Source organism: Mustelus asterias, chromosome 10, assembly GCF_964213995.1.
Source record: "Mustelus asterias chromosome 10, sMusAst1.hap1.1, whole genome shotgun sequence".
NCBI lineage: Eukaryota > Metazoa > Chordata > Chondrichthyes > Carcharhiniformes > Triakidae > Mustelus > Mustelus asterias.
In genome coordinates this window covers 127562415-127575694 of record NC_135810.1, presented here as the reverse complement: position 1 = coordinate 127575694, position 13280 = coordinate 127562415, and the positions used below count along the sequence as shown (strand labels likewise).

Genomic DNA, 13280 nt, shown 5'->3' with positions numbered 1-13280 from the left:
CCTTTAGCATAGAATCTATAGAATTAGGATCCTATAGTACAGAGAATATATAGAATTAGGATCCTATAGCACAGAGAATCTATAGAATTAGGATCATTTAGCACAGAATCTATGGAATTAGGATCCTATAGCTCAGAATCTATAGAATTAGGATCCTATAGCACAGAATCTATAGAATTAGGATCCTCTAGCACAGAATCTATACAGCACAGAGAATCTATAGAATTAGGATCCTTTAGCACAGATAATCTATAGAATTAGGATCATTTAGCACAAAATCTATATAGCACAGAGAATCTATAGAATTAGGATCCTTTAGCACAGAGAATCTATAGAATTAGGATCCTTTAGCACAGATAATCTATAGAATTAGGATCCTTTAGCACAGCATCTATAGAATTAGGATCCTTTAGCACAGAGAATCTATAAAATTAGGATCCTTTAGCACAGAGAATCTATAGAATTAGGATCCTTTATATTTGACAAATATTTTTTTAATGTGATCAAGTGTGTGGATGATGGTAGTGCGATTGATGTAGTTTATATGGATTTTCGCAAAGTCTTTGACAAAGTCCCACATGGGAGACTGAGAAGGTTAAAGCACATGGGATTGAGGGAAACGTGGCGAGAATGAGTCCAAAACTGGCTTAGTAATAGGTCACAAAAAATGTTGGTAGAAGGATGTTTGAGTGACTGGAGCCCAAGTGTCCAGTGGCGCACCATAAGGTTCAGTGCTGGGACCCTTACTGTTTGTTATATACATAAATGATACAGATGAAATGTGGGGGGGAAAGGTAACAAGTTTGCAGATGGCACCAAGATTGGTCGGGTGGTTAATAGTGAAGAAGGTGGTCGTAGGTTACAAGACGATATAGATGGGCTGGTCAGATGGGCAGAGCTGTGGCAGATGGTATTAAACCCTGATAAGTGTGAGGTGATGCACTTTGGAAGGAGAAACAAGGCAGAGGAGTATTAATGAATGTTAGGACACCGGGAAGCTCAGAGGGATCTTGGGGTAATTATTCACAGATCCCTGAAGGTGGCAGAGCAGATGAGTAGGATAGCTAAGGAAGGTAAATGGGACACTTGCTTTTATCAGTCGTGGCATAGAGTATAAGAACAAGGAGGAATACTGTGTGCAGTTCTGGTCACCTCACTATAGGAAGGATGTGATTGCACTCGAGGGGGTACAGAGGAGATTCACCAGGATGTTGCCTGGGATGGAGCGTTTGAGCTATAAGGAGAGACTGGATAGGCTTGGATTGTTTTCTTCAGAGCAGAGGAGGCTGAGTGGGGACATGATTGAGGTGTGTAAGATTGAGGGGAATGGACAGTAGGGAGCAGCTGTTCCCCTTGTGGGGTCAATCACGAGGGGGCAGAGTTTTAGGGTGGGGGCTGGAGATTCAGAGGATTTGAGAAAAAATGTTTTCACTCAGGCTGGTGGGAATCTGGAATGCGCTGCCTGGGAAGGTAGTAGAGACCGGAAACCTTACAACCATTTAAAAATATTTGGATGAGCACTTGAAATATCGTAACATTCAAAAATATTGGACTATTCCTGGAAAATGGGATTAGTGCGACTTTAGTGGTGGTTCTTCTTGGTGTAGACTCGATGGGCAGAAGGGCCTTTTCTGTGCTGTATGACTCTATTTCTCGATCAGGTCACCCCTCAGTCTTCTCTGCTCCAATGAAAACAACCCAAGCCTATCCAACCTCTCTTCATATCTTAAATGCTCCATCCCAGGCAGCCTCCTGGTGAATCTCCTCCGCACCCCCTCCAGTGCAATCACATCCTTCCTGTTCACGTGTAACAAATGCAAGAGGATGAATGGCCTTTGCCTGTTGCTGTCTGATAGGCTCAAAGGGCTGAATGGTCTTCTCCTGTTTCTGTGTAACAGGCTACAGAAGGGTGATGGACTGGGCACGTTCCTCTGAGCCCGAGATTAGAGAGAGGGAAATTCAGTCCAGGGACAGGGTCCAATGAGCGTCAGCAGAAATTGGTGTCTTCAGGTTGTGGAGATGGGAAATAAGGACCCAGGTCACAACCGGCAATGTCAGTGTGTTCGATGGAAAAACAAAACTTTCACACGATTTATTTTTGCTCCATTTATTTTCCTGTTGCAGAGGGCGATCCCAGTGGACATTTTAGGATTGACAAGAAGACAGGGCTTTTATCCACAAACAGAGGACTGGACAGGGAATCCATTTCAGTCTACACCTTGACCATTCTGGCCCGAGACCAGGGGATCCCACAACATAGCAGCACAGTAACTGTCTCGATTACAGTGCTTGATATTAATGATAATTCACCCACCTTCATGGATTCCTCGTACAACATCGACATCCCAGAGAATAGTGCAGCTGGGACGGTGGTTCTGGAAGTTTCTGCTTCTGATGATGATGAAGGATCTAACGGTGATGTGTTGTATTATTTGAGCAGTGAAGTCCAGGGTATGTTTCACATTGATGAGATGGGAAGGATTAGCACGGTCATGTCCCTGGATCGGGAGAAACTGTCCACTTACACATTCCTGGTACAAGCAGTCGACTCTGCTCCCTCCGACCCCAGGAGTTCCACGACTCGAGTGAGAATAAACGTGAAGGATATCAATGATAATTCTCCAGTTTTCATCGTGGACCCACTCATTGTAAACATCTCCAAACACGTCCCAGTCAACCAGGTGGTAGCCACCATGAAGGCAGAGGACAAAGACTTTGGTGCAAACGCCTCCATATTTTACCGATTCTCGGCAGTGATAACAGGGTTCAGCATCAACTCCTTCACGGGAGAGATTCGCTTGCTGACCTCTGTGTCTTCGATGACTCAGAGCGAGCGGACATTGTTTGTGGTGGCGACAGATCAGGGTTCACCGCCTTGTTCGTCCACGGGAGTTGTGATGGTCTACCTGAGAGAGGAACAATATCGGGGCATTCGGTTCCGACGAAGCATCAATGAGGTCCCTCTGACCGAGAACTCTGCACCAGGTATGAGCACAAGAAACACCTCGTTCCTCAGCAACAGGACACTCACTCACTCACTCGCTCACTCACTCGCTCACTCGCTCACTCACTCACTCACACACTCACTCACTCGCTCACTCGCTCACTCACTCACTCACTCACTCACACACTCGCTCACTCGCTCGCTCGCTCACTCACTCGCTCACTCGCTCACTCGCTCACTCGCTCACTCACTCACTCGCTCACTCGCTCACTCGCTCACTCACTCGCTCACTCGCTCACTCGCTCACTCACTCACTCACACACTCGCTCACTCGCTCGCTCGCTCGCTCACTCACACACACTCGCGCACACACTCACTCACTCCCTCAATCGCTCACACTCGCTCACACACACACACTCACTCACTCACACTCGCTCACTCACTCACTCACTCATTCAAAGAACGAAGAAAATTACAGCACAGGAACAGGCCCTTCAGCCCTCCAAGCCTGCACCGACCATGCTGCCCGACTTAACTAAAACCCCCTACCCTTCCGGGGACCATATCCCTCTATTCCCATCCTATTCATGTACTTGTCAAGACACCCCTTAAAACTCACTCCCGTATCCGCTTCCACTCCCTCCCCCGGCAACGTGTTCCAGGCACCCACCACCCTCTGTGTAAACAATCTGCCTCTTACATCTCCTTTAAACCTTGCCCCTCGCACCTTAAACCTGTGCCCCCGAGTCATTGACTCTTCCACCCTGGGAAAAAGCTTCTGACTATCCACACTCACTCACTCGCTCACAGACTCGCACGCTCGGTCAATCGCTCACTCACTCACCCGCTCACTCATTCATTCACTCACTCACTCATTCACTCGCTCACTCACACACTCACTGGCTCACACTCACTCATTCACTCACACACTCACCTGCTCGCTCATTCATTCACTCACTCACTCACACACTCACTGGCTCACACTCACTCATTCACTCACACACTCACTCGCTCACACTCACTCATTCACTCACACACTCACCTGCTCGCTCATTCATTCACTCACTCACTCACTCACTCACTCACACACTCACTCACTCGTTCACTCACACACTCACTCGCTCACACTCACTCATTCACTCACACACTCACGCACTCATTCATTCATTCACTCACTCACTCACTCACTCACTCACTCACTCACTCAATCACTCAATCACTCACACACTCACTTGCTCACTTACTCACTCGCATACTCACACTTACTCGCTCTCTCACTCACTCACTTGCACACACTCACTCGCTCACTCAATCACTCGCACACCCACTCACTCGCTCGCTCACTCACTCACTCGCTCGCTCACTCACTCACTTGCACACTCACTCACGCTCGCTCACTCACTCACTCACTTGCTCACTCTCACTCACTCACTTGCTCACTCACCCGCTCCCTCACTCGCTCACTCAATCGCTCACTCACTCACTCATACACTCACTCACTCGCTCACTCACTCGCTCACTCACTCGCTCACTCACTCTCTCACTCACTTACCCATTCTCTCACTCCCTCACTCACACTCACTCGCTCACATTCACACGCACACACACTCACTCGCTCACTCACTCACACTCACTCGCTCACACACTCGCTCACTCGCTCACTCATTCACTCACACACTCGCTCACTCACTCCCTCGCTCACTCACTCACACACACTCGCTCACTCACTCGCTCACTCACTCGCTCGCTCACTCACTCACACTCACTCACTTACTCACTAGCTCACTCACTCACTCGCTCACTCACTCACGCACTCGCTCACTCACTCCCTTGCTCACTCACTCACACACTCGCTCACACACTCACTCGCTCACACACACGCTCACTCGCTCACTCACTCACTCACGCATTCGCTCACTCACTCACTCACACACTCGCTCACTCACTCCCTTGCTCACTCACTCACTTACTTGCTTACTCACTCGCTCACTCGCTCACTCACTCACTCTCTCACTCGCTCACTCACTCGCTCACTCACTCACTCACTCACTCACACCCCCGCTCACTCACTCACACACCCGCTCACTCACTCAATCACACACTCACTCACTCGCTCGCTCACTCACTCATTTACCCATTCTCTCACTCACTCTCACTTGCTCACTCACTCGCTCGCTCACTCACTCACTCGCTCGCTCACTCACCCGCTCCCTCGCTCACTCAATCAAACACTCACTCAATCACTCACTCACACATGCACTCACTCACCCGCTCCCTCACTTACTCACTCACTCGCTCGCTTGCTCGCTCACTCACACACGCTCGCTCACTCATTCACTCACACACGCACTCACTCACTCACCCGCTCCCTCACCTGCTCCCTCACTTGCTCGCTCGCTTGCTCGCTCACTCACACACGCTCGTTCACTCGCTCACTCACTCACTTGCTCACTCACTTGCTCGCTCACTCACACACTCACTCACCCACTCAGTCTCTCGCTCGCTCACTCACTCACTTACCCATTCTCTCACTCACTCGCTCACTCACCCACTCCCTCGCTCGCTCACTCAATCACTCACTCAATCACTTACTCACACACGCACTCACTCACCTGCTCCCTCACTTGCTCACTCTCTCACTCGCTCACTCACACACACTCGCTCGCTCACTCGCTCGCTCGCTCACTCGCACACTCACTCACTCACTCGCTCCCTCGCTCACTCACTCACTTACCTCACTCACCTGCTCCCTCACTTGCTCACTCACTCACTCTCACTCACTCCCTCACTCACTCGCTCGCTCGCGCACTCACACTCACTCACTCGCTCACTCCCTCACTCGCTCGCTTACTCACCCGCTCGCTCACTCACTCACTCACTCGCTCACACAGTCACTCACTCACTCACTCGCACACTCACTGACTCTCACTCCCTCGCTCGCTCACTCAATCAAGTACTCACTCACTCATCTGCTCCCTCACCTGCTCCCTCAATTGCTCACTCGCTCGCTCGCTCGCTCGCTCGCTCACTCACTCGCTCACTCACTCACCCACACACACTCACTCACTCACCCACACACACTCACTCACTCACATACACTCACTCACTCCCTCACTCACTCACTCCCTCACTCACTCACACAGTCACTTACTCACACTCACTCACTCGCTCACTCACTCACACTCATTCACTCACACTCGCTCGCTCACTCAGCCGCTCCCTCACTCGCTCACTCACTCGCACGCTGCTCACTCACTCACACTCACTCGCTCGCTCACTCACTTACTCACTCACACTCTCACTCGCTCACTCACACACACTCGCTCGCTCACTCACTCACTCACACTCGCTCGCTCACTCACTCACACTCGCTCGCTCACTCACTCACTCACTCCCTCGCTCACTCACACATACACACTCACTCACACACTCATGCTCACTCACATGCTCACTCACTTGCTCGCTCACTCGCTCGCTCGCTCACTCACACACTCACTCACTCGCTCGCTCCCTCGCTCACTCACTCACTTACCTCACTCACCTGCTCCCTCACTTGCTCACTCACTCACTCTCACTCACTCCCTCACTCACTCGCTCTCTTACTCACTCGCTCGCTCACTCACTCACTCGCTCTCTTACTCGCTCGCTCACTCACTCGCTCACACAGTCACTCACTCACTCGCACACTCACTGACTCTCACTCCCTCGCTCGCTCACTCAATCAAATACTCACTCACTCACTCATCCGCACCCTCACCTGCTCCCTCAATTGCTCACTCACACGCTCGCTCACTCACTCACTCGCTCGCTCACTCACTCGCTCACTCACTCACTCACACACACTCACTCACTCACATACACTCACTCACTCACACAGTCACTCACTCACACTCACTCACTCGCTCACTCACTCACATGCGCTCGCTCACACGCGCTCGCACACTCAGCCGCTCCCTCACTCGCTCACTCACTCGCACGCTCGCTCACTCACTCACACTCACTCGCTCACTCACTCACACTCACTCGCTCACTCACTCACACTCACTCGCACGCTCGCTCACTCACTCACACTCACTCGCTCACTCACTCACACTCACTCGCTCACTCACTCACTCACACTCACTCACTCGCTCTCTCACTCGCTCGCTCACTCATACTCACTCACTCACTCACACTCACTCGCTCACTCACTCACTCACTGTCACTCATTCACACTCGCTCGCAGGCTCACTTGCTGGCTCTCTCACTCTCGCTCGCTCGCTCACTCACTCGCTCACACACTCACTCACTCGCTCACTCACTCACTCACTCACTCACACTCACTCACTCGCTCACTCACTCGCTCTCTCACTTACCCATTCTCTCACTCACTCACTCACTCGCTCGCTCACTCACCCACTCCCTCGCTCACTCACTCACTCACTCGCTCAATCACTCACTCACCCGCTCACTCATTCACTCACTCACTCAATCACTCACTCACCCGCTCCCTCACCTGCTCCCTCACTTGCTCACTCACTCACTCTCACTCACTCCCTCACTCGCTCGCTCACTCACTCACACTCACTCACTCGCTCACTCACTCACTCGCTCGCTTACTCACTCGCTCGCTCCCTCACTCATTCGCTCCCTCACTCACTCGCTCCCTCACTCACACGCTCACTCCCTCACGTGCTCACTCCCTCACCCTCTCACTCACTCATACGCTCACTCGCTCGCTCACACTCTCACTTGCTCGCTTGCTCACTCGCACACTCACTTACTCACTCACACAATCACTCACCCACTTTCTTAGTCGCTCTCTCACTCACTTACCCATTCTCTCACTCACTCACTCACACACTCGCTCACACTCACTCACGCACACTCACACACACTCGCTCACATTCACTCACACACTGACTCGCTCACTCACTCACTCGCTCACTCTCTCTCACTCACTCACTCACTCAGTTACCCATTCTCCCACTCACTGTCTCACTCACACACTCGTTCACTCAATCACTAACTCGCTCACACACTCACTCACTCCTTCACTTGCTCACTCATTCACTCACTCGCTTGCTCGCTCACACTCACACTCACTCGCTCACTCATTCACTTACTCACTCACACACTCACACTCACTCACTCACTCTCTCACTCACTTACCCATTCTCTCACTCCCTCACACACACTCACTCACACTCGCTCACATTCACACACACTCACTCGCTCACACACTCGCTCACTTGCTCACTCACTCACTCACTCACTCACTCACTCACTCGCTCGCTCACTCACTCACTCACTCACTCACACTCACTCACTCACACACTCGCTCACTCACTTCCTTGCTCACTCACTCACACACTCGCTCACTCACTCACTCACTCACTTACTCACTCGCTCACTCACTCACTCACTAACTCACTCACTCACACACTCGCTCACTCACTTCCTTGCTCACTCACTCACACACACTCGCTCACTCGCTCGCTCACTCACTCACTCACTCACACACTCACTCACTCACTCACTCACTCACTCACTCACTCACTCACTCACTCACTCACACTCACTTACTCACTCACTTACTCGCTTACTCACTCGCTCACTCCTTCACTCACTCACATACTTGCTTACTCACTCGCTGACTCACTCGCTCTCTCATGCACTCACTCGCTCGCTCACTCACTCACACACCCGCTCACTCACTCAATCACACACTCGCTCACTCACTCATTTACCCATTCTCTCACTCACTCACACTCACTCACTCACTCGCTCGCTCACTCACCCGCTCCCTCGCTCACTCAATCAAACACTCACTCAATCACTCACTCACACACGCACTCACTCACCCGCTCCCTCAACTGCTCCCTCACTTGCTCACTCACTCACTCTCACTCACTCCCTCACTCGCTCGCTCGCTCGCGCACTCACACTCACTCGCTCACTCACTCAATCGCTCGCTTACTCACTCGCTCGCTCACTCACTCACACTCACTCGCTCGCTCACTTGCTCACTCACACACTCGCTCACACAGTCACTCACTCACACTCACTCACTCGCTCACTCACTCACTCGCTCGCTTACTCACTCGCTCGCCCACTCACTCACTCGCTCACAGTCACTCCCTCACTCACTCGCTCGCTCGAGCACTCACACTCAGTCACTCGCTCACTCACACACTCACTCACTCACTCACCCACTCACTCTCTCGCTCGCTCACTCACTCACTTACCCATTCTCTCACTCACCCACTCACTCGCTCACTCACCCACTCCCTCGCTCGCTCACTCAATCAAACATTCACTCAATCACTTACTCACACACGCACTCACTCACCTGCTCCCTCACTCACTCTCACTCGCTCACTCACACGCTCGCTCGCTCGCTCGCTCACTCACTCACACTCGCTCGCTCACTCACTCACGCTCGCTCCCTCCCTCACTCACTCACACTCCCTCGCTCACTCACACACACACACTCACTCACACACTCATGCTCACTCACATGCTCACTCACTTGCTCACTCACTCTCTCGCTCGCTCACTCACACACTCACTCACTCGCTCGCTCACTCACTCACCCATTCACTCACTCACTCACTCACTGACTCTCACTCCCTCGCTCACTCAATCAAATACTCACTCACTCATCCGCTCCCTCACCTGCTCCCTCAATTTCTCACTCACTCACTCGCTCACTCACTCGCTCGGTCACTCACTCGCTCACTCACTCACGCACACACTCACTCACTCACGCACACACTCACTCACTCACATACACTCACTCACTCCCTCACTCGCTCACACAGTCACACACTCACACTCACTCACTCGCTCACTCACTCACACTCATTCACTGAGACTCGCTCGCTCACTCAGCTGCTCCCTCACTTGCTCACTCACTCGCACGCTCGCTAACTCACTCACACTCACTCGCTCACTCACACACTCTCACTCGCTCACTCACACACTCACTCGCTCACTCACTCACTCACTCACACTCACTCACTCACTCGCTCTCTCACTCGCTCGCTCGCTCGCTCGCTCACTCATACTCACTCACTCACAGTCACTCACTCACTCGCTCACTCACTCGTTCACTCACTCACTCACTGTCACTCATTCACACTCGCTCGCAGGCTCACTCGCTCGCTCTCTCACTCTCGCTCGCTCGCTCGCTCACTCACTCGCTCACACACTCACTCACTCGCTCACTCACTCACTCACACTCACTCACTCGCTCACTCACTCGCTCACTCACTCGCTCTCTCACTTACCCATTCTCTCACTCAATCACTCTCTCACCCGCTCACTCACTCACTCACTCACTCGATCACTCACTCACCTGCTCCCTCACTTGCTCACTCACTCACTCTCACTCACTCCCTCATACTCACCCGCTCACTCACTCACTCAATCACTCACTCACCCGCTCCCTCATCTGCTCCCTCACTTGCTCACTCACTCACTCTCACTCACTCCCTCACTCACTCGCTCGCTCGCTCACTCACACTCACTCACTCACTCGCTCACTCACTCGCTTACTCACTCGCTCGCTCCCTCACTCACTTGCTCCCTCACTCACTCGCTCCCTCAGTCACACGCTCACGCCCACACTCACTCATGCGCTCACTCCCTCACACTCTCACTCACTCATACGCTCACTCGCTCGCTCACACACTCACTTGCTCGCTTGCTCACTCGCACACTCACTTACCCACTCACACAATCACTCAATCACTCACCCACTCTCTTACTCACTCTCTCACTCACTCGCTCACACTCACTCACGCTCGCTCACTCACACACACTCGCTCACATTCACTCACACACACTCACTCGCTCACTCACTCACACACTGACTCGCTCGCTCGCTCTCTCTCACTCACTCACTCGCTCACTCACTCAGTTACCCATTCTCCCACTCACTGACTCACTCACACACTCGTTCACTCACTCACTAACTCGCTCACACACTCACTCACTCATTCACTCACACGCTTGCTCGCTCACACTCACACTCACTCGCTCACTCTCTCGCTCGCTCACTCACTCTCTCTCTCGCTCGCTCTCGCACTCACTCACTCGCTCACTCACTCGCTCACTCACACACTCGCTCACTCACTCTCTCACTCACTTTCCCATTCTCTCACTCACTCACACACACACACACACACTCGCTCACTCACTCACTCACACTCACTCACTCTCACTCGCTCGCTCACTCACTCACTCTCTCGCTCGCTCGATCGCTCACTCACTCACACTCACTCACTCTCACTCGCTCCATCACTCACTCACTCTCTCGCTCACTCACTCACACTCACTCACTCTCACTCGCTCGCTCACTCACTCACTCTCTCGCCCGCTCGATCGCTCACTCACTCACACTCACTCACTCTCACTCGCTCCATCACTCACTCACTCTCTCGCTCACTCACTCACACTCACTCACTCTCACTCGCTCCCTCACTCGCTCACTCACTCACACACACACAGGCTCACTCACTCGCTCACTCACTCGCTTACTCACTCGCTCGCTCACTCACTCACTCGCTCACTCGCTCGCTCACTCACTCGCTCACTCACTCGCTCGCTCAATCACTCACTCACTCGCTCAGTCACTCGCTCGCTCACTCACTCGCTCACTCACTCGCTCGCTCACTCACTCACTCACTCGCTCACTCACTCGCTCGCTCACTCACTCACTCGCTCAGTCACTCGCTCGCTCGCTCGCTCTCTCGCTCGCTCACACACTCACTTACCCATTCTCTCACTCACTCACTCGCACACTCACTCACACTCACTCACACTCACTCACTTGCTCACTCACTCACTCACACACTCACTCATTCGCTCGCTCAATCACCCGGTCCCTCACCAACTCACTCACTCACTCACTCACTCACTCACTCAGTCACTTACTCATTTATTTACTCACTCAGTCACTCACTCATTTATTCACTCACTCATGAACTCACCCACTCACTCATCCACTCACTCACGCACACACTCGCTCACATTCACTCACACACATGCTCACTCACTCGCTCGCTCACTCACTCGCTCGCTCACTCACTCACTCACTCACTCACTCACTCACTCACTCAGTCACTTACTCATTTATTCACTCACTCAGTCACTCACTCATTTATTCACTCACTCATGAACTCACCCACTCACTCATCCACTCACTCACGCACACACTCGCTCACATTCACTCACACACATGCTCACTCACTCGCTCGCTCACTCACTCACTCACTCGCTCACTCACTCACTCGCTCGCTCACTCACACTCACTCACTCGCTCGCTCACTCACTCGCTCAGTCACTCGCTCGCTCACTCGCTCACTCTCTCGCTCAGTCACTCGCTCACTCACCCGCTCACTCGCTCGATCATTCGCTCGCTCACTCACTCGCTCTCTCGCTCACTCACTCACTCGCTCTCTCGCTCGCTCACTCACACACTCACTTACCCATTCTCTCACTCACTCACTCACTCACTCGCACTCACTCACTTGCTCACTCACTCACTCACACATTCACTCATTCACTCGCTCACTCACCCGCTCCCTCGCTCGCTCACTCAATCACTCACTCACTCACCCGCTCCCTCACCTGCGCCCTCACTTGCTCACTCACTCGCTCGCTTGCTCGCTCACGCACTCACTTACCCATTCTCTCACTCACTCACTTACTCGCACACTCACTCACACACTCATTCGCTCGCTCACTCACCCGCTCCCTCACTCACTCACTCACCCGCTCCCTCACTCACTCACTCAATCACTCATCCACTCCCTCACTTGCTCGCTCACTCACTCAGTCGCTCGCTCGCTCACCCACTCGCTCACACACACACTCGCTCACTCACTGACTCACTCACTCACTCACTCGCTCACTCACTCGCTCTCTCGCTCGCTTGCTCACTCATACGCACTCACTCGCTCACTCACACACTCACTCACTCGCTCATTCGCTTGCTCGCTCATTCGCTCACTCAATCACTCACTCATTTATTTACTCACTCACTTATTCACTCACTCACTCACTTACTCGCTCACTCACTCACTCACTCTCTCACTCACTCACGCGCTCACTCACTCACTCTCTCGCTCGCTCGCTCTCTCGCTCGCTCACACACTCACTTACCCATTCTCTCACTCACTCACTCACTCGCACACTCACTCACACTCACTCACACTCACTCACTTGCTCACTCACTCACTCACACACTCACTCATTCGCTCGCTCAATCACCCGGTCCCTCACCAACTCACTCACTCACTCACTCACTCACTCACTCACTCACTTACTCATTTATTCACTCACTCAGTCA

General features: G+C 52.5%; 1 protein-coding gene across 1 annotated transcript in view; it reads left to right on the top strand.

The window, feature by feature from the left end:
* Positions 1-13280, top strand: part of LOC144499967 (protocadherin-16-like) — a 502287-nt gene that overhangs the window by 405041 nt on the left and 83966 nt on the right. Inside the window, exon 14 of the mRNA XM_078222709.1 lies at positions 2125-2985. Coding sequence (XP_078078835.1) covers positions 2125-2985 — 861 coding nt within the window. The remainder of the gene's footprint in view (positions 1-2124; positions 2986-13280) is intronic.